General features: G+C 33.8%; 2 protein-coding genes across 21 annotated transcripts in view; one reads left to right on the top strand and one right to left on the bottom strand.

Moving 5' to 3' along the window:
* Positions 1–22,306, top strand: part of LOC105670555 (centrosomal protein of 131 kDa) — a 64,805-nt gene that overhangs the window by 6,436 nt on the left and 36,063 nt on the right. The window lies entirely within an intron of this gene.
* Positions 1–22,306, bottom strand: part of mmd (mind-meld) — a 38,851-nt gene that overhangs the window by 5,110 nt on the left and 11,435 nt on the right. For 6 of the 19 annotated variants that reach the window (XM_012364122.2, XM_012364123.2, XM_012364110.2 and 3 more), the window contains exons 2-22: positions 18,897–18,950; positions 16,701–16,849; positions 16,491–16,547; positions 16,293–16,372; positions 16,108–16,177; positions 15,299–15,445; positions 14,654–14,851; positions 14,110–14,184; positions 13,879–14,045; positions 13,493–13,662; positions 13,234–13,397; positions 12,943–13,113; positions 12,445–12,749; positions 12,093–12,212; positions 11,932–12,013; positions 11,694–11,789; positions 11,276–11,435; positions 6,623–6,761; positions 4,356–4,508; positions 2,266–2,337; positions 913–1,061 (exon numbers count right to left, since the gene is read on the bottom strand). In XM_012364122.2, the coding sequence (XP_012219545.1) occupies positions 913–1,061; positions 2,266–2,337; positions 4,356–4,508; positions 6,623–6,761; positions 11,276–11,435; positions 11,694–11,789; positions 11,932–12,013; positions 12,093–12,212; positions 12,445–12,749; positions 12,943–13,113; positions 13,234–13,397; positions 13,493–13,662; positions 13,879–14,045; positions 14,110–14,184; positions 14,654–14,851; positions 15,299–15,445; positions 16,108–16,177; positions 16,293–16,372; positions 16,491–16,547; positions 16,701–16,849; positions 18,897–18,950 (2,778 nt within the window). Of the gene's footprint in view, positions 1–912; positions 1,062–2,265; positions 2,338–4,355; positions 4,509–6,622; positions 6,762–9,311; positions 9,415–11,275; positions 11,436–11,693; positions 11,790–11,931; positions 12,014–12,092; positions 12,213–12,444; positions 12,750–12,942; positions 13,114–13,233; positions 13,398–13,492; positions 13,663–13,878; positions 14,046–14,109; positions 14,185–14,653; positions 14,852–15,298; positions 15,446–16,107; positions 16,178–16,292; positions 16,373–16,490; positions 16,548–16,700; positions 16,850–18,896; positions 18,951–22,306 lie in introns of all 19 variants that reach the window. The other 13 variants (XM_067360257.1, XM_012364119.2, XM_067360258.1 and 10 more) reach the window with 11 other exon arrangements.

The following is a 22,306-nucleotide window of genomic DNA, read 5'->3' as shown; positions in this document are numbered from 1 at the left end:
TGTGCTGTTACTAAATTAGTTTCATTGATCTACGATTTTTTCTTACACAGAATAAAAAGGAGCTTCGTATATTTTATTTGCGCATAGTGGAAAAAGTCACACAAGTCATTAATCAGCGCATGAGAGAGTTAGATGATTGTAAAGATTTCTTTAGAAGATGCTTTTAAGAGAGTCCTGTATTAACCCCTTATATATTAAGATAATATTAGGTCTGAAATGTAATGTAATGTTAGTATATCTACAATTTTATATACTAAATTAATTTGTTTTATATGATAACCGTTTTATTTGGTGATGAAGATGAATGTATGTGAGAATCAGTGATTTATAAAGGGTTAACGTTCGCGAAGGGTCGGTGCAAGAAGCTCAAACTAGCAGAGCATCGAAAGATAACCGAGCATGTAATGTGCGCAAGATTGTGAATAATTTTTTTTTAGAGATTTCGCTGTTTAAATTCTACGTTACAAATATTAAATTTAGCATTTATGCAATAATACACAATAGAAAACATAAATATTTGACTCCGTAACTGAAAATATTCTGTTAACAAACTGGAAAAAGTGATTGCAGAGAACTAAATATTTCATTTATATTTATAGGATTTTCTAAAAAAATTTTTTGTTAAAAGTAGCATTGATATTTTCAAAGTAAAATATTCAATATTGACTATCACTCAAAATAATCGTGGACTAATAAAGTTCGAAAATTCGATTACATTTTTCTGCGCTAATTTTCTGTGCTTTTTTTTATGTTATTCAACACTATGTGATTAGGCGCATCACTTGAGCTACAAGTTCGGCTAGCTTTCTTTTGATCTTTTGGCTCATTCGAGCTTCCTCCAGCTACTCTTCACGGGATATCGTGAATCATCACGCCCATTTGTTGTGTTACAACTATCAGGCATTACAATACCGTAACCACCGTGTTTCTTTAAAATTCCCTTCTCAGGCAACTTTGTGAGATTGTTTGGTGGGAGATCAATGAAAGAGACAACCTCCTCTGCTCCCGTACCTCCATCTTCCTCCTCCACGCCGTGCCTCTTCGGCTGCGGTTTATGCTCCCTGAAAGACCGGTCAGAGATCTATATCGATGTTTTGCTTTTATTATTATCTTCAATACTTCGTGCTATTTCCTATTTGTACGAAAAGAGAAATGTGCAGAAACTTAATTGAGTCAGTCTTTGAGAAGTATTTGAGCGTTTATCATAAAAAAAAAAAAAAAAAACATTAAATTCTTCTGTGCCTCAGAGGATTAAAATTTTTATTCATATTATAATATCTACTATATATTGATTTTGAAATTAGGCCATTGGCATTGCAATAACTATTGCAATTGTCCTATCATTGTCTGTTTACACATAATTGCAAAAATGAATGGTGATCATAAAAATCATCATTAAAAAATGATGTTTAATGCTTTTACGATGAGATATTGAGTGAAAAAAGAAACAATTCTTGGTGAATGTTTTATGTACAATATTGTTAATGTATTTAATGCATAATTAAAAATTAATGATATGTTATTTAATATCTGTACACGGTATCCCAGATTTTATGAAGAAAAAAAAATATGTAGTAAACTCTACAATAATACTGGAACACCCTGTAAAAGTGCACCCACCATCATGCAATGAACAAAAAATTATAGCAGGATGAAATAATAAGAGCTATGCGGTGTGGATAGCAATGAGCATGCAAAAATTCGAACATCTACATTCGGTTTGACCGCAGCGTGTGTGTCGCAAAGTCAGCAGAATTATTGAAATTGTGATTGCGCAAAAAATAGTTTTGTGCAAAATACAAGAAGAGAAATAAAATATGAATCCGAGCCGGACTGTTAAAAAATATAGTTAGATGCAAAGAAGAGTTAATTCTTTAAATCGTCAAAAATTTGCGAAGCTACGATTACAGTAACTGCAACGCGTTATTTCCGGTGTTATTGAAACGCAGATGAATCACCGATCAAATTATTGCGATCATTGACAATGGTCCAAGTAAGGAATAATAGATATTCTAAAGTAGTACAATTTTAAAATAAATATTAGTTAATTTATCGAATATCCTCCGAATTTTAATAAATTAACTGTTATGTCGGATAACTATCGATTTTTGATGAAAAAAAGTAATTACAAAATGATTTAATGCCAAGAAATGTCAATGGATTTGTTTGTCAATGATTAGAAGGGTGCTAAAAGTAGCGCAATTTATGATTCCTTGATTGGACCAAAAGTGTAACAGTGAATATAACCGAGAACGTGAAACTTACTTGACTCTTGGCCCGTCGGCGGCGGCGACGTTATTCGGGGGTCGAAACAGCACGCGCTGGGTCTCGCCGCGGCTAGAAATATACTAATATAGGCATGCCGCGGCTATTCTTATTAACCCTCAATTGCCATGTGCACTGTTTATTTAAAATCTATTTTTATTCAAATAAGAAATGTATTTCTCGTTCAGTTCTTATCAGTAATCAAAAGAATTTTATTTATTTATTTATTTTTTATATATTTACTTCATTGCTAAAGAATGACATTCTAAAATTGCAAAAAAGATTATAGAACTTACATTTTGTTGAATTTTTATTTTATTTGCCGGATAATATATTGTCTGTTGTAACTATTTTTCTTAATAATGTTAATTTATATGAATTTGAGATGTTATGATGTAATCGATATTACATTGAAAATTGTAATTTATTTTGACTTGATAATCAAAAAGATATTTTACTTAATGGCATTACTAATTATTTAAAAAAATATTTAAGAACAATTATACTGTGTTTGCAAAAATTAGTATTGCAATCTGTAATTAATATTTTTTACTATATTTAAATTAAATTCTTTGCAATATTGCTTAGTTCATAACAGTCGAGGGTTAATAAAATTCTGTAATGCTATCTTCCTTACTTGTGGAATAAAAAAACTTGATCGAGCAGTGCTCGTAATTTTCTGTCGTTCGCGCGCTTCGATTATATTATTGATGAACGTGATAAATAAAAAGTGCGATAAATAAATATAGTTTTTCACGAACCGTGATTTTTATTCACTGAATCTCGACCATTGGTTTAAAACTTTACAAGAAATATCAATTTGATGTCTTACAATTAAAATAATTATCAATCTGTAACAAATTAGGATAGTTTTATAAAAAAAGGAATTTATCTTGTTAAAACATAATAATTTTACATTTTTATACAATAATCTATTATATCCGCGCATTATTTCATAATCCTTCAAAAGAATTTTGTATTTTATATTCAAATATCTAATGCAATTAATAATGCCTATCAGGAAGATCATTACTAAGCGCATACTAAAGCTTATGTGAAGTTAAGGAGTCGAGATTTACCTGAAATAAAAAGGTATCGAACTCCAAAATCACATAGATTCAAGCAAATTTCAGCTCACTTCTTACAAAGCTGCTCGCGCATTTTCAATAATAAGCGTTACCTTTTATATCTAGGATGAGCCAAAAATCGATTTGCACGAAAAAGACATTGTGAGTGCCATTTCTTGAAAAAATGTCAAAAGTTATGTTAAATATAAACTAACTGGCGATTTTTGACCCTTCCTTTAATTGTCTAAATTACAAGAGTATACTGCGAATTTCGTTCGTCGTCACGCAATGACGATGTTCCTCGAAAACGATCGAACGACAGAAGCATCTCGAGCTGCAATTCTACACCATACATCGATAAACTTATTAACATCCGTGGGACGAATTCTGGGACATCGCGATGATTTGATAAAAAAATGTTCAACATGCATGTTGAGATTGCTAACTGCGAGAAGTGATGAGAAATAAGATGAGAATTAAAATAAAATGTAAAATGTAATGAGATGCTCTTACTGTCAATGTACATTCTTACTGATGATAATCATTTATAATTGATTATTATAAAAATCTTTCAATTGAAATCGTAAATTAAAAAGCGACGTTCTTATTAATTAATTCAAATTACATTAAAATTGTAAAAGTTATTCCACTAGAAATTGTTTAATTTATTCTTAATTTTTAATTGACGTCTATATATTTCATCTAAATCGATGCATAAATAAATTATTTATTTTAAAATAAAATTATAATCAAAAATATTGCCACAAATATTACAAATTATCTTATTTTCATAAGAAATTTATAATATTTTATATACGCTAACTAGTCTTATCGCAAATAATGTGTCAGTAATTAAAAAAATCAATTCTCTATTTCGACTATTAGAAATTGTACTTCACACATACTCAATTCTCTGCATAACTTATCTAGTTCTTGCAAAGTTCGTCAGTTTTTTACTAGTTCTTATAAATACTCTATAAAATAGAGCTAACGGCAAAATGAGCAACGAAATGACCGTCGTACCTGTATTGAGGCATTCTGCCGAAGGTGAGGATCTTGTTGACGGTGTCCAACGCCGCAGCTTCCGCGTGATGATTACCGGAAACACTGCTGTAGCTCTTTTGCTGCGGCTTCTTCGAGTAAGGGGGGTCATATTTCTGGACGGTGCTCTTCCTTCTGCGAGAAATTCGCAGATTACGCAGAGCTTGATGACTCGTTTTGCGGTAAAAAAAAAAAATGACGAAACGCATGCAAGCTAGCGAAAGATTTATTCGTAATATCGAATAATTTTTCAGGGTGTAAATAACGCTAAGAGAGATTATCAGTTATGTGGACCGACTAGCATTTTTGTTAATTGTTAGCATAGCTGTCATATGATTCATTAAAGTTAGAAAAATGTTAGTTTTCTGTTAATTATATTAATTAACGCATCAAAGAGTCACCTGAGGTAATATTGAAGGAAGATTCCGTAGAAAAATGCAGTAAATATAACGTTGCTAACATACGAGGTTCGAGAAACTTATGTTAATTATATATATGCTAAATTTAATAAGAATATTTTATTACATGTAATTTTTTACAAATTAAACATGGAGATAACAATTTTCTTTTTTTTGTCACATTATATAACATTAATCAAAACTTAATAGTTTGGTCATTAATCGAACGTATCCAATATTTTGCGATACAGCTCATAACTATCAATATTCAACAACGTTCAATACTCTGCAATGATTATCCACATGGCGCTGATAATGCCTCTTAAACTGGCGGATGAGTATCATCCAAGTCTACGTATCTGTGATCAAAATTGTTACGAATAACATAAGCATTATAAGAAAATTCGCGTTTGATCAACGTTTGATTTATATTCCCGCTACAAAAGTCAATGGACCCTCTTAGCATGCAAAAGTTAATTCCAAAGCAAAATAGATAACCAGTCAATTGGTACATCCGCAGCTGGCCCTACAGGAATCGCCTTCACCACTGCAGTACCCATTAACAAATCAGCGAAAGACACACACAAATGACATTTTAACCCTAAACAGCATTAAATACAGCAGTAAAAAGCAAAAAATCAATTGAAAATATTTAGCAACATAATGTCATCGCTTCCAGAATACCGTATCATTAAAGCTGTTATTAAAAACGCGCCTTTTTTATGAACGAAAGATATCGTATACTGTTTAGGATTAAATTGATAAGAGATAAGCAAAGTTTAAAATTAAATAATAAATTTTAAGAGGGTGAAATCTTGAGTGATAAACATTTAGTTCAAATTTCTTTGCGATTTAAAAATAAATTTTGATTTTTAAATATGTATAATTGAACGAGAAATATTTAAATATTTTCGATAATTTTAATAATTTGAAACAAATTCGATTATTAATGATTGTGCTAAGATACAAACATTTTTTAACATTTGCAATTCTTTTTGCCGTTAGCAAAGCAAGTAAAGATCAAAATTATAGAAGAAAAAGTAAAAATAAAAAAGTATGGAAAAAATACAGATACCAATTTTAATTGCATGAATATATGCATGTACATATGAGCACATTAATAATGTATACATGCATAAAGAGGGTCACAATCGAGAAAAGCGTACGCTAGTAACCAAGCTTCATTCTTCGAGGAATTTGGAATCATATTTCTTAGCGAGCTTATTTAAAACTTTCATGAGAGTCTTTTGATTAATTATTTCAAAATAAAACTTATTAATACAAGATTACATTAATACAATTTTTCCTGTAAAATGTAATTTTTGAAATATATGAGTTCTACACTTTGAAAAAATTCAAGGTGCATCTAGAGGATCTAAAGATTATATTAATCGAAAATGATATCGGACTTTTTATCGAAGCTATAAATAAGCATTGACTAGACTATTAATCGATCGTCAAATAAGAACCGATTTCGTGATCAAAATAAAAACATAACAGCAAAATTAGCCTTTCGTCAAGATTCATGTCAAGGTGCACTACCATGAACAGTAACACGAAAGCAACATCGAGCAACGAAACCGAATGCTTGCTGAGGAAACAAGTTGCACTGCAAATTTCTCGAAGAGCGGCATGCCACTCTTAGTGCGCACACTCCTTTCACCCCTTGTAACACACGTACGGAAAAGGAAGAGAGAAGAAAGAGAGAAAGAAAGAAACAGAAGAAAAAAGAAAAAGGACACTGACAGAGAGAGAGAGAGAGAAAGAGAAAGAAAGAAAAAAAGAAAGAAAGAGAAAGAAAGAGAGAGAGAGAGAGAAAAGTTCTACTTGTGTATGTTTCTGCACACTAACCTGAGACAGAGGGAGAAGTTTTTATGTACTACGACTGACCTGTAGCAGAGAGCCATCAGAGCAAATACTACGAAAACACCCCCTACCACCGACATGAGCATACCAACTAAAAATACAGTGTTAGAGCCGTGGTAGTTCTCTGTATATACGTATTGTGTGTATGTAATTCGTTGTCATCATCATTAGCATTCGTCATCATCATCATCGTCAGACGTCCATGTGACGCGCCGTCATTTTACACCGTCATGAATGTATTATTATACGTTCATTTATTTATTTTTTTTTTTTTGTTTGTTTTGCAATATGAAGATTTACACCATTGCAGTTTACGTAGCGGGGTGGTTCGATTCGGTATTTTCGTATCCGAGCGTCCCACAGCATGCAGACAGACAGAGATGGCAGACAGAAACAGACAAGAAACAGAGAAGCCAATATCAGCACGTGAAGAGAGACATACATATATGTATATTATTGTATACATAAACAATCGCTATTTAATATAGAGTGTTCATTTTTAGAATAATGCAACCCAAGCTTTACTCGTGATATTATGTGCAATAAAATTTAAGAATTTATTTTAGTATGTATTGTATTATTATCATATTAATGATATAAAATTTTAATCATTATAATAAACATAAGAAAAGTAAATCTTGAGCTGCGTTTTAAAACACTCTACATTGTTGCTCCAATTATTAAACTTTATAACTTGAAAAATGCAGATTCAGTATCACGTTAGGTGTCGTGCGGAATTCAATCGTCAAACAAAAAAAAATAAGAAATAAAAATCTGCAAGTTTCAAGTTACAAAGTTTCATAATCAGGTTAATAGTATGTTCGACAGAGTTTCAGAATCTTGATTCTCTTCTCAAATTTGAGAATTTATATATAATATTTATCTTATTATTAGTACTCGAGGACATAAAATTTTAATCATCTAAGCCTATAATTAATTCGTAAATCTGTAAGATCTCAAGAATGTGAGAAACCGTGAAATTCAATATTCAAAAACATGAAAATCCACAGATCTTGGTAGTATCCAAGGATCCAAGGATCCAAAGAAACGCGTAGATCCGTTATATTACCCTAGAATCCTTTCATATTCTCTCTGGAAAAAGGCAGTTTCTATCAATATTTTTAGTTCTTAATATTCTTTTCGGTTATAATAGCAGTCAGTTATAAATAAACTAATTGTAAATATAAAATGTCAATATTTTGCGGACAATTGCCAAAAGGATTAATTGTATCATTTAATTTATCGGAACATCGATTTTCTGTAAAGAGCCTGTTTCGTTGACTTAAGAAATTAATACTTCTAATTAATACTTCTAATTTGTAAGGGTCCGCCAAGTTGTACACAATTATTAGTAATTAACGATGTTCAATAGATTCTTCGCTAATCAGCTTCTTTCATGCTTTCATAGGGCATACAAGCAGCTGGCACATTGTATAAGTCCTCCAACGTCGCTTTTTGAGGGACGACCAAATATTTTGACAAAGACAAACTTTTTTATTATTTCATAGAATTTGCTTCCAATTTTTTCACAATTTTTTCTTATAAAATCTAATTATATAAAAATATCTCGATTTTTAGCAAACTCAAAGAGACATAAAATATGTACACAATTTATATTTATTATCTATCTTATATTTATCTGTATTTTTTTTTATTTTAATTTAATTTCTTGCTCGTAACGTTATGTTTGTAAGAAATTCTCATTGTTGTCCCTCGAAACGCGATAATTAGTAAGATCGAAATCGTCGTTCGAACAACATAGTCACGATTATAAATCACTATGCCATGAGCACATCCATAGCACACCACATAGTGACAATATTATTTATATATATATAAATATATAATATATATATAGAAAAAAAAGATATACATATATTTTGTCATGTATGCGAGCGATACAGACACAAAACCAGCTGCATTCAATTTTCATGGAGAATACATATGGATAAATACAGCTGAAGATTTTAAAAATCAACAATAATCGTTTGGTAATAAAGCTTGAATATCAAATAATCCAATCTAAAACTTAAGATTTTTAAGAATTAACTATATGTTACCTGAGTAATTTAAGATTCAAGATAACTTAAGATTCACGAAGCGTAGGATTTTAGCATAGTGGGAACAATCTCGAATGCATAGCATGTAGGACAACTGTGCTCTTCTAAGGAACTTTCTTCGCAAGGAATCTAGGATGTGAGATAATTAGAATCTAAGTGAACCAAAAGCTGAAGCGTCAAGGGTCTAAGGTTGCAAGCGATCCATTCTGCGAGGTAATATGATCCAAGAAAGGTTCGAGAAATCTACACTAGCAGTTTTCTTGCAACTCATTTAGTGAAGGATGCCAAAAAAAAATTGAGAGAAAGCTGAGGATAAATGAGAGACATCAACATATAAATAATCTTCTCACTGTCGTCGTGTGAGCTGAACGCAGCGATTTTTGTTTCTGCAACTCTCGCGTTAATATGTGTAATAAGTGAACACCGAGTAGAATAGGCTAAGAGTGATCGATATTATGATAGAACATTGATGGCCGCGTGCGATGCCTCCTCATCATTATCATCATCATTATCATCATTATCATCATCATTATCATCATCATCATCATCCAGCTAGCCACGAATTACGACGACGAAGACGAAGACGACAGGCCTTGATCTCGCTGTTACTGTACCTGTAGCAAACAGCCATTAGTGCAAAACAAAGGAAGACGCCCGTCACGACACCCACCAAGATCACTACCATCAATCCCGTAGAAAGATTGTTGTTGGTACGACCTGAAACGATCAAGCATTTTGTATCTCACGCGTGCGGTGTGTACATGCGTGACCATATCTTGTTTCGTGTACGTGAGTACGTGAGTACGTAAAATATTGCACGTGACGATTACATTCTACATGTAAACATTAATTATTGTTACGTAAAATTTTAAAACTCTCAAAATTTAAAGATATCTCTCTTTTCGCTGAACGATTCATGGATCTCTAAGAAGATCTCTTAGAGATCAAGTCAAAAAAGATAAAAGTCCTAAGAAAAAAAGTTGGCGATTTAAAAAAATATATAAGGAATATATGAAAATACATAAAAAATATATAGAGAATATATAAATTTGAAAATTCAACATATAAAAATTCAAGAGCTTATTAAAGTGTTAAATATAAATTATAGAATAATCTTATCTGATTAAATAATAGAATGAATGAATAGAATGAATATCGCTTGAGGAATAAAAGATGTCGCATACGAAAGGACTGAAAAAGGACTGAAAGGATACAACAGGATACAAGAAGATCCTCTTTTCCACTTCTGCTCTTCTTACAACGAAATCAAGATTGCATTATATATATATATATATATATATATATATATATATATATATATGTATATATATATTCACATACGCATCAAGTTTTATGTGCACAGCTGATAGTATGACCCCAAAAAATTCTAACTCTGTCTTATCGCTAGCCCAAAGTCGATCGAAACGATCAACTGGACCCCATATTGCTAGAATTGAAGGTACAGTAGACTTCTTTTTATCGGAAACGACACTATTTCCGATCTAAACCATTTTCCGTCAATGAAAGGGACTGCTTACCGTTGATCGAATGTGAAATTGGTTTAGAAAGTTATAGTTTCAATCTGAGAGCGTCGATCTTATTTAATCTAAAGCCCATAATGTCAAAATTGGTATTTTATTTATGCAATAACAATTATTGAATACAATTTTGAAATAAAAATTTTGCGACACAAAAATTACAATAAATTGGATCAACAATTCAATATTTTATTGTAGTTTTAATTGTGCAGTAATTGCAACTTTTTGAACAATGATGAACGCTATTTATTATATGATATAATTAGTACAGATTGAAAATAATTGAACGATTCATGTAATGGAAGTCCGCTGTATCCAAGAATTAATGACTAATAATTAATAATAAATAACTCGATGATAATTAAGAGCGTTAAAATATGAAACAAATATTACGATTATCGAGTATTCTATACTTTTATAACGCTTAAATTCTACAATATAATTAATACGAAATACTAGAAATATCAGCCACTCGTACTCATTTTCACATATCGTAATAATATTATGAATAATAATTATTTATTTATATTACACAACTTTATTGAAAACTCAATTCAAAAAGCAACGACACAATATTCCTGATTTCATGTAACATTTTATTTGTTAAACGCAGTTATGTGAACTTTTCGCATTTTTGCTTATAAATAATTGCCATATTTTAATATTTAATAAATTATAATATAATATAATTTTCTCCAAATGAAATCAAATTATACGTATTTTAATTTAAAATTGAATATTTTTTTATTTGCTGTTTTTTGAAGTGAGTCGATATGAGATTTATCTCACAATAATCATATAATATTAGTAAAATACGTAAACTATTATTCTCCTTTTGTATAGTTAACCCTCCAGAAAGCACATATGCAGCAAACAAGTAATTTCGGATAACGTTTGAAAAAACTTTAGATTAATTTATAGGCTTGCTAGAGAGTCAATCATAATAAAAATTCTGCAAGAACACAGTGGCGCATCAGTTTTCCACGTTTATTCTCTAATTAGCAGTGATAAAATAAATGAAATAAAATAAATAAGCTTACCGTAGGGGGTCTCTTTCTTCTCCAGTTTAGAATCCGAACCAGATTTCGGAGATTCGGGTGTGGATGGCGTTGGCAATGCCGTCGGAATGAATTGCTCTATTGAACAGTCCGGTCCGCTCCAACCAGGATCACAATAACACTTGTTGACATTCGTGCATACCTGCGGCAAAATAACAATTTCGAGCAAATTATTAATGTAATCGTAATTCGTGTAACCTACTCATTATGCTACGAATCAAATTTCAATTCTACAAATAATCATGAAATTATCAAGGAAATTCTAGATATTATTTAATTGGAGTATAATCACATTCTAAAAGTTGGATCTTTCAAATATGTAACTCAAAAATATTTTTTTATCAGAATTATAATGTTGTAGTAAATTGTTCTGAATTGTTTCGTCCTGAAATTTGCTTACGCCATTTCCTGAGCACTCGCTGTTGTCGTGATTGCTAGGACATTTCTCTTGATCGATGTGTGGAAACAAGCTCGTACAAGTTTGATTCACGCAAATCTAGAATGTATCGTAATTGACAATTCATTAATTCGATCTGACAATTAAGGAAAAATAATATTTAAAAAAATAAGTAAAGTTACATTTAAATTTTTACTCCTGAATGTTATTTAAATATAGCGTTATATGGTTATACGATTACCAAGTTATCACCGCAGGATGTGCCGTCACGGACCAATCCCCATCCCGGCATATCGGTTCCTTCAACTTTTCCGGTTGTAGCTCTTACAAGTCAAAATAATTGATTTAATAAAGCCAATCCAATTTAAAAAATTGATACATTTGACTGAACTGGAGACTCACTTGCACTCGTATTCCTGTTTCTTAATGGAAATTATAGTTCTAGTATAATAATCCTTCATTCCGTCAATTACCGGCTGCTTGCTTCCTTGTTCACATTGAAGGGATCCGCAACGAACGTTTCTGAAAAAAATATTTCTCATTTTGACCAATCAATATTACATATAAACTTATAAACTTCCGATAAACTGCTTTTTGCGTTAAAAATTTGAATAATAATTAAATAAAAGAAGATAATAAAAATTTGTTAGTATAGATTTTTGCATCTTTTTCATTTAGTTTCTGCTATTTCTCTTTTCTGTCTTTTATTTTGTACACTTATCTTTCTTTACACGCGACAAGAGCAATTACTTACTCCGGATCGCATTTGATAAAATGACCGCTGGGATCGGTACCGCAATGACCATTGATGGAACCCTTGGAGTTAAATTGCTCGAAACATTTCTCGTCGGCAGCGACTCCGCCGTAACCCCAGACTTGCTCGCACTGCAGATCCAAAGCCGGACACACCCCATTGAAGCAATGCCCGGCGTTGTTAGAACACGGATTGCCATTCTTCTTGTAAACGTCCGGTGGGCACTGGCCGGTGTCACCAGAGCACACTTCCGGTAAATCGCATTCGTTTGTCAATTCGCGACAGACGACACCGCGAGGTCGGAGCTGCAATTTCATATTACAGGCGATATTTGTTATAAAAGCAATATAAGTGGTATCGAAAATGCGATTGCTTGTTTCTTCACAAGTACGCATTTAATAGAGTTAATTTTTTTTTTGGTATGTAAACACAATTTACTGACAATTCATGGCATTTTGTAGCGTTCAGTTATTTATTGAATCTGTTGAAATATCTTACCTTACAATCGTTGCAACAAGGACCGGTTGCGCATTCGGCCTCCGTTGTCAATTTGCAGGTGATAGGATCGCAGCAAGGATCGAACTCGTGGCATTCCTCGATAGTTCCGCAATCGCATTGTTCCCCGTCGTCGATTACCCTGTTTCCGCATGTCCTCCTCTCAATCTCCAACTGAAGCAAATTCGAAATCGATTATCAGAACTCATTTATTGGTTTGTGCACTTCGTCGAATTTGCTCCAATTCGAAATGCGAATGAAATAATCACGAGAGCAGATCTTCTTTTTATTTACCTGGTTTGGTTTGTTGAAAAGGCAAATGCCGTTACCGACTTTCAAGGCTTCTATATAGTCAGTTTTACTACACTCCGAAAACTTGTACGGCTGAACGTTCTCTAGGCCGACGATGGATTGAGCCATGATGCACCCGTGCCAGTCGCGGCAGTTGCAATCACTTCCTAAAAATTTTTTAACGAAAAGTTTTTTTACCGCTCCTAGAGATACTTGTGTAGAATCGATTAATATATGAAGAGTGACATGAGTAAACACTGACTTCCATCGTCGTGGCTCATGCCAATATTGTGGCCGATCATGTGAGCCATGGTACCAGCTAAAAGATGAGGCTCGTAAGTATTTAAATCGACGCTGATTCCTACGGCTCTTTGGCTGCACACGGTCGATGGTACAGCTATCCCTGATACTCCACCTGAGAATGTCTCACCTCTGCCGTTAAAAAAATCCGTAAATTAATTATTTATTTTATAAATTTAATTTGTTGTTTTATATATCTTGTACACATTTAAACTATTTAAAATACCTATTAGTAAAATTAATAAAATTAAAGTGTAATCACACATAAAAAGTTATAATGTTAAATATTAAAGAAATTAGAGATTCAAGTCGTAGGTTAAAGATTCGGGAAACGAATAACGGACTCACGTGAGCAATTGGATGGTGTCCTGAGTAATATGATACATTCTCCGCATCGTATAATCGTTAAAGTTTGACAAGGTTTGACCGATATCACTTTCGATTTTCGCCTGGTTGCTGCCCTGCCAAGTTTCGATGTATACGACGGAGACTCTAGTATTTAACGTACGGAAATACTGCAAAAAAAATTCAATTTAATATACATTCTATCGAAATGACGATGCACGTGTATTGACTTACCAAATCTGCGATATTAGCGACTTGGATGGCATCGTGAACAACCTCAGCTCTGGTACTACCGTTTCTTTTGTCAAACTATATACAAGCACAGAAATATTATTTGATAAACGTTAGAAGCGTATCAAATAATTAAATAAATAAATTATTAAATTGCTTTCTTCTCACGCAAAATTTAAAATTGCAAACAATTTTGGAAATAAAATTAGTATAATAAAAATTAGTATCTATTTTACAATGTTGTTACTAAATTTTATTAAATAATTTAGTATTTAATTATTTAAAGTAATTAATAATCTGAGTTCTGCGCTAGGAATGCATTAAAACATACGCAAGCGGAATCAAGGCCAATTGAATTGGCCGATTGCTAAAAAAAATAAATTTTTATAGTTTATCATATCCGCGCACATTGTATACTTTTTGTGACTTTATAGTGTAATATTTTGATATTTTTTCGTATGTTTTATCTATATAATTCTATCACTTTTATAATTTTGCGCTTGCAGCGATTGGTCTCAAAGCATAAAATAAAAGATAATATGTATACCATAGCCTTATCGATAATGATGGCAGTTTCGATGTATTTGGTTGCTTCACGGACGTCTCTTTTGTATCGATCGGAGATGATCTCTGATAGCCCAATATGCTTCTGCCGGCGACTTTTTACACGCTGATCACTTCCCATGTTAGCGCAGCCTTTGTTAGCTTTCGTTCGGGCTTCAAATATAATGTGAGGATGTTTCTGCTAAAAGAGAGGCCTGCATATAGTTTATGCCTTTGCCAACCATCTTGTTGCCACGCCTGTGCTCGACACTTGACGTTCCATTTAATTATAGCATGACCTAAACTTCCGCCAAGTTACTTCTAATCTAGTAATAAAATCAAAGCAAATCAACCAACTCTGAGACTTTTGGTCTAAATTTAGCCACTTCCACCAATTTTATTTTAAGGCTGTGCACGAGTTAGAATAAAATGACGAAAAAATTAGATTCTCATTTCTTCAGAAGAGCAATCAATGTATCTACAAGCATAGCATTATTAATTTTTGTCAGCAACATTGTGCAAAAAAGTTATTTTGAGAATAGGTATATATTAATGAGAGAATTGAATGCGCATAGTTTGATTCGTTTATACTTCGATAATGTCGCACATACGCCGTCACTCTAACATTCTTTTTGAATAAATTACTGACCGACAAATCGCCGCCGTAGAATGGATGAATGACGAACGTCTCGTTGCCTAAATGAATGACACCGCTGACACCGTTACACGTGTGAAAAGCAGCGCTAGCTCCCGGATAATCTCTCACGGTGCCGTGATAATAACAATGTTCTATCTCCTGCAACAATTAAAAACACCATTATAGATTTTATCGATAAAAACCTTCAAGTTCTTCTCTTAACATTTAACCCTTGCGTGAAGTTAAACTTTATATGAATTTTAAATTTCGCTATTTGTAGTACCGCTTTTTTATAGCAAAATAGATAATATATATGCTTGCACATATGACATTTTTCTCTTTCTCTCGTGTGGCGTTAAAATAACTTTGTCATTTTCAAAACCACTTTTTTCTATCCCGCCCTTTAGAAAGACTTATAGTAATAATGAAACGTTATTAACACATGTCGCGTAGGTGACCAGCGACCTACGCTGAACTTTTCGCTGAACATTCAAACTATCTGAAATTTTATAAATGCATTCTACATGTTATATCTTTTTTCAATAATTTTTGCAATTTTGTAACATATAACTTATAAACATATATGTATAACAACTTCCATATATGAATGGAAGGCCGCGTAAAATCAACATGACACGCAACGTGTTAAAAGCAATTACTTCCAAATTAAACTTGTTTTAACAAGCTGCAGAGCAAAGTAACTAATTATGCAAAACAATTATATCTTTATCAACGACCGTGCATGTCGGTTTGCATTATGTGAATACTTAAATGCCATTAGGTTGCCGCATGTGAGATTGCATTTACTCGGAATACATTACCTGCTTAGACACTTGTTCCGCGTTGCCGACTAAAAAGTCTTTTTGTCCAAGGTTTGGAGCTAAAAGTTGCCTGCAACAAAATGATTCTTAATCAATAAACTAACTAAATTTTCTAATTAGATTCTTTATAGTCCGAGAGATTACATTTAAAAATGTTATCAACATTTTAATTAGAGAGCACTTACGTATTTAATTCTAAATCTAGGCGAAATTTGTGATTAAAGGCCTTGATCAGAAGGGACGTCCGGTGAAAATGTCTCCCTGTCTGGAAATATCAACATTACGATTATCCTTCAAATGCTAAAGATATTTTGGACAAATCATTCACACAATTATGTTTAAATAATTCATTTCAAGGTGTGTTTTCTTTTTGTAAAACTTACTCTCATTCTGCCTCTAGAATTTTGATATCCTCCATCTCCGTAACCTCTTTGAGGAAACTAAATTGCAGTAAGGATAACGATTAGTCATTGATAAAATATTATTATGATTTATTTCAATTGAATTTTTTGCCCGTCTTGAATTTTATTCAGTCTGACAAAGACTCTTGTACGGCGAAGTGATACAAAAAGTAACAAAGTGCGATGGGTTACCTTCGATATGCCGACTTCTCTCGTGGAGATCCCCATTTTCTCGTGATGCCGTAGCTGTACCGGATAGATGATCTGATAGTAATGACCACCGATATTTCGTACTAGCTCCTGGTTTTGTCGATATTCGCGTAGTAGTCGTTCGACCTCACCTGAAATTAATTTCCACGTTCAACCGAACGTTCAATCGAACGCCCTAATTTCACCCCCCTCTCCCTTGGCCTCACTCTTTCACCCACCCTCCTACGATCTCTAATTTCATCTCGAATGGACTTTGGGGCGATTCATTGCACCGCATCGACGAAATTTCGCGCTATTGCCATTAGCCCTGTCCTCGCGACCACCATCATCAAAATTTTACTCCATATGACTCAATAATAAAAGCAGTAATAGAGTAAATTTTATTGTCCTATTCTCTTTGTATCTCCATATTAGCTCTCTCAATATCCATCATTCTCGAAATTGATTTCTCATGCGAGTATGAAGAGGAGGAATTTTCTATCAATTTTCCGTGCTTTATCCGTGAAATTTATAATATAAATACATGTATTTAATTATTATTAAATTTGTACCTTTTAATTAATAATCTAGTTTGATTTAAAATATTGAAATTATTTGCATTTCTGTTATTGCTGTTATTGCTATTGTTTACAATTTATATTTTTTATCAATAAGTTTATTCGCTTTTAATTTATAGTTAAGAGATGCCGGAACGCTTTGCATGTTGAAGAATTGCCATTAGCTAGTTCGACAACAGATATTGATTTGTAGGCCGACTATTTCCTGCGATTCGCGAATCGCTTATTTCGAGAAGTTTGCGCGCGCGATTCGCGAATTCAATTTCCAGTTCTACTCTTGAAGCGTCGCCCAAACACGCCGAGATTACTCGCCGATTAATTTATCTCTTTCGCGCCGCCCGTCACTCCTCCCGCCGATTATTGTTAGTGCTGCAGAAATGTCGCGAGTTCTCCGCGCAAATTGCGATTAATTCAGCCAACTGCCATGACTGCCATCGTTATGTTTCTGTTATAAGTTACGGTTTTGCTGCATTATATAAACGCTGCGGCAGGAATTCGTAGCGCAACTTCGATTTTCCATCAGAAAATTCTGACGTTCTTTCTACACTTTGCGATTCTTAGAATTCCTCAACTGCTTGGATTCTAAGATAATCGGATTTTTTCATGATCGTTGAATTTTACATTGTCTTTATACATATTATCTACACAGTATTTTATGCGCAGCGTAAAACTTTTATTTTTAATTAAACTCCTTAATTCTTTAAATCCTGGATTTTCTTTCTTATCAAAGCATGTCGCGTGATGCTTTTCCCGACACTTTCCATCCAGAATTATTTCGATCGCAAATTGAATTTGCTTCGCAAATAATAGATATTCAAATGGTATATCAAATTAAATTAATTTTCATGTAATGTGGCAACAGTTATTGCTGCTTACTCGCGTACGCTCAACACCGCTTTACATTCTAATCTTTAATTAAGCTCCTTAATTCCTGCATTCAGCGTTACTGAAATACATTATGTAGAATTTTCTCAGCTTTTAAAGTCAGATTAAAACAAATGCTAGCCGGAATAATTCGAAATTTTTCTCTCCCAGCTTTTAAAACAGATTTCCCATTACGCAATCATCGTAATATCTAAGCCGGAATTCGTGCCGTCGTGCTCCGTCTCGGTGCATTGTCCTCCTCTAAAATGTAATCCAATTTAAGTTTCGCGTTTCCGACCAATCAGCGGTGTTGACTTAACAATAAACCGCTCTCGAGGATTTGTCGTATCCTCGAGGATCAAGTTTCTAACGAAAGTGCTGCATTGCGGTCCTTCTACTTTACGGTGGTTTGTTTACGCAGAGTCCGCGCGTTATTCCACAGCCGTCGCAATCGCGCAAAAATTGCGACAGCATGCATTTGCAAATTTTTCCTCTTCCGCAAAAGCGGCATACGTTAATAACGTAAATCGATCGTGCAAAAAATAATTTTTCTTATTCAATCAAAACTAATTTTAACAAAAATTTGAAATAAATTAGTTAACTTGAGAAATAATATTTATGTTCGCTTATTAAATTTGAAAAATTTTACGAATTGGTTGATTATATTTTAAAATTCTATTAGTTAAATTTTAATGACATGGAATTAACTTTGTAATAATTTTGTGCCAGCAAAATGGCATTATATATGTCTACTCACCAACGGGAGTTTCTTCTTCTTTCCAAAAGGAATCATCTAAAGTGTAGTCGGCTTCTAAAACAAAAAGAAAAATTTGGAATAATTTAATAATGTCTACTAAACACGAAGTGTGATATAAAAAAAAAATAATTTTCCAAAGAGGAAAGTAAATAAATAAGTAAAACAATTATGTATAGCTCCACTATTTTTTGCAATGATCAGTCAACACTAATGTTGTCTTAAACCGGCACTAACAGCAAAAGGTTTAACAATGAACCAACATGGCATGTACTCAGGTATTTTAGTGGTTCACCTGAGAGTTTTAGACCGGATGAAGTTTAGCGAACTTTCTCGAGCAAAGCAAACTCTTTACCGACCATGTCCAAACAAGGAATCGAGGATCAAAAGAATAGAGGATCAAAGGATCTAAGATGCTTAGGATTTTGGACAGCTCATATCCAAAACGCCAGAATGCCAAGAGCATCTCAGATAAGATTCTTTACTTAGTCTATGGCAAATTCTAATTTAATTGAGATTTATTTTGAGCATTAATCTCAAAGGTATTTAATATTGGATATTGAAATGTTTCAGAAGCACGGAATTTAATTAAATTTTTATGTAACTTATATTAGAGCATTATTTTACATCGAAATTATATAAAATATTCTGTATGTTACTAATTCTTTTATTGGCTTTAAAAATATTCTGTTTAAAATATCGTGAAATATCGCAGTAATAAAGGAAGTAACAATGACGAATGTTGGATGATTTAATATTGAAATATTGTAATGAATCTGTTAATTATGCATCAATTACACGTCCATTATTGCCATATATTTATCTTCCTCATTTATCACTTACACAATATTAATATGGCAATCTAATCTTTCCGTTTGCAATACTAACAGAACAATTTTCTTGTTTTATCCAAATATCGGATATTATCTTCCGTTTACGGTTATATGTTGACTCAAGCTTTATTATTCCTTTGTTCAGTTATCGTAAAATTATACGTTTCTTTCGTATAAAAGTCAGTTAAATGAATTCGCACAATTCATCACATCTTGCGATCTGGATTGCGCAAAAGGCCAGCGAGAAAAAGAATATACGGTATTTGCACTTTTATCCTTCGCAAGGACGAGAATGAATGGCGAAACTTTTTCATCTTGGTGCAAAATTCTTCATCGCAAAATTCATAAGACAGACGTAGCGCCGGATAAAGGGAAGGCGGTTTACACTGTCCTACTTCCGGGACTGGAGCACAAAAAATCAGCCGAGGGCGAAGTCGCCCCCGAATGAATCGGAGTCAATGACGCGGCGGCTCTATGACGGCGATTCTTAACCTTCCCGAGCCCTTCGGGCTTCCCGAGCGAAACCGGGGCATCGCCCTTTCGCGACTGGCTGGCTCGGTGGAACTTTTTTTTTTGATCGCCAATGTAATATTTACCGTTGAGCGAATAGTTACGAAATAATTTATATCGCTTATCTACGTCGTCGCAATTTGATTCTTTTTCACGTCTAATTCAATATTAAAATCCCCAACTCAAAGAAACAAAATCCAAATTGAATAAGATCGATGTAGGAAAGAATATGAAAATTGAAGAAAGTTCAATTGCCTGACAAACTTGATAATTAAGTTATCTATAACTCGAACGTCCTGTGAAGGATTCAAGCATTACCCAAGTTTCGAAATGTCATTCACAAAGGGACGCAGGTGCGCGTAAAGAGCGGTATAAATCTGCGCAACGTTCGGGTAGGTTCGGTCTGATGTCATTGAACGGAGAATCTAATAATCTAGTCATACAAAACTGAATAAATAAAAGCTTGAAAAATCCCTCTGAAATAAAAGACCAAAGTTTCTCTTCTGTATCTCCTCTTGAGAGGAGAGATAAGCACGCGAGAAGGATAAAGGGTCCCCAAGGATGTCTTAGCCAGGTTCAAAGTGGGCGTCGTGTTGCCACATACGGGAGCTGAACAATCGGTTTATCCAGAACTCAAAGAAGAAGCCCGGCTTCAAAAGAGAAATCCTAAAATCTCCTAAATTTTGAAGTACGCGAGAAAGAAATACCTAAAAATGGCGCATAAGCATTTTTATCGAGATCCAGGCGGCGTGTGTCGTTGACTAAAAGTACGCGTGGCTTAAAAATTTCCAAATTAAAATTGAAGTTTTGCATAATATGAAAAGAACGAGCACGCACGCAAATTGAATAAAAAAAACTCTCGAGGGAATTTTAGCTTGGCTTGAGGCACCATGTCATCGCATACGCGACTGAACAATCGGTTTATCTAGGACTCGAAGAGTCGCGCTTCAAAGGAGCTTGAGATCGCCCAAGTTTCGAAGCATGCTCAAGAAGGTAGCGCGAAAGGGCGCGTGAGAGAAAGAATAAGAGGGGGGGGGAGAGAGAGAGAAGGGGGAGGGGGAAGGGAGGGAGAGAGAGAGAGAGAGAGAAAGAGAGTCCTGGGCAAGGTTCGACTAGGTTCGGTTCGGTGGCATTGCATATCCCGGCACATCTCGCAGGTGCAGGGCGTGGTGCCTTGTCGGCAATATCGATTACAAACCCGGGCGGTTGCGCATTCACGTCGACACGTGGACGTGGACCGGCAGCTAGACTAAATTTGTGTTGCCCTATATTTTAGGTTCTCGCACTCATCTGCCTCTCAAAGATTGATTGCTCGTCCCTCTGTCCCTTTCCTTCTAGCCTTCTTTCTCATTCTCTCCACTTCTCCCCCTCCCCCCTTCCTCCTTCCCCCTCTCGCCTATCTCTCCGTCCCCGTCTAGGGAAAGCTGTGCCGGAAGTGTCTACCCTTCAGTCAGATTAAGGTTCTAAGGTTCAAGCACCGGTTCAAGGATGCAGTATCATAAAATGTTTAAAGCTGTGCAGATGAAAAATACTAAATGTTTCAAATAAAAATTCACTTTTCTAAAGATGTGCTTAAAAATTATATCGGTTCTTTAAATTTTCTTTTTAAGGTTTCAAATTAATTTACAAAATAAGATATTCTGAAATATCCTCAGTTGGAAATATATTCAACTTATTATTGTAAATACTTTTCGGAGATCTGATTATTTGCGCAGAAGCTGTATATTTTAAAAAGTTAGTGTTGCGGATCCGAGAAATTGCGAGGTATGTGTTGCCGAGTTCCTAAAATTTCTTCACGACTCGTTGCCGGAGATAAACTCTCTAAGTTGCAAGTCTGTTTTGTCCGTTCCGTTGAATTTATTTGGTACAGAGAGCATATACTTGACGAACACCCTGGGCTTAAACTGTCCCTTTATTTTAAGGTCTTTTAACTTTATTGCCGTAGAAAGCGACAGCTGTCAATTCTTTTGTATCCAAGACTCTTCCCGTCCGCCTATATTGATTTCTTTTCACAGTCGTAAACCATTTCTGCGAAAGACTCATTTTGTTCGTAAAGAAGGCAATCCGCGA

Source organism: Linepithema humile, chromosome 8 (assembly GCF_040581485.1).
Source record: "Linepithema humile isolate Giens D197 chromosome 8, Lhum_UNIL_v1.0, whole genome shotgun sequence".
NCBI classification, from domain to species: Eukaryota; Metazoa; Arthropoda; class Insecta; order Hymenoptera; family Formicidae; genus Linepithema; species Linepithema humile.
This window is presented reverse-complemented; position numbering and strand designations above follow the sequence as displayed.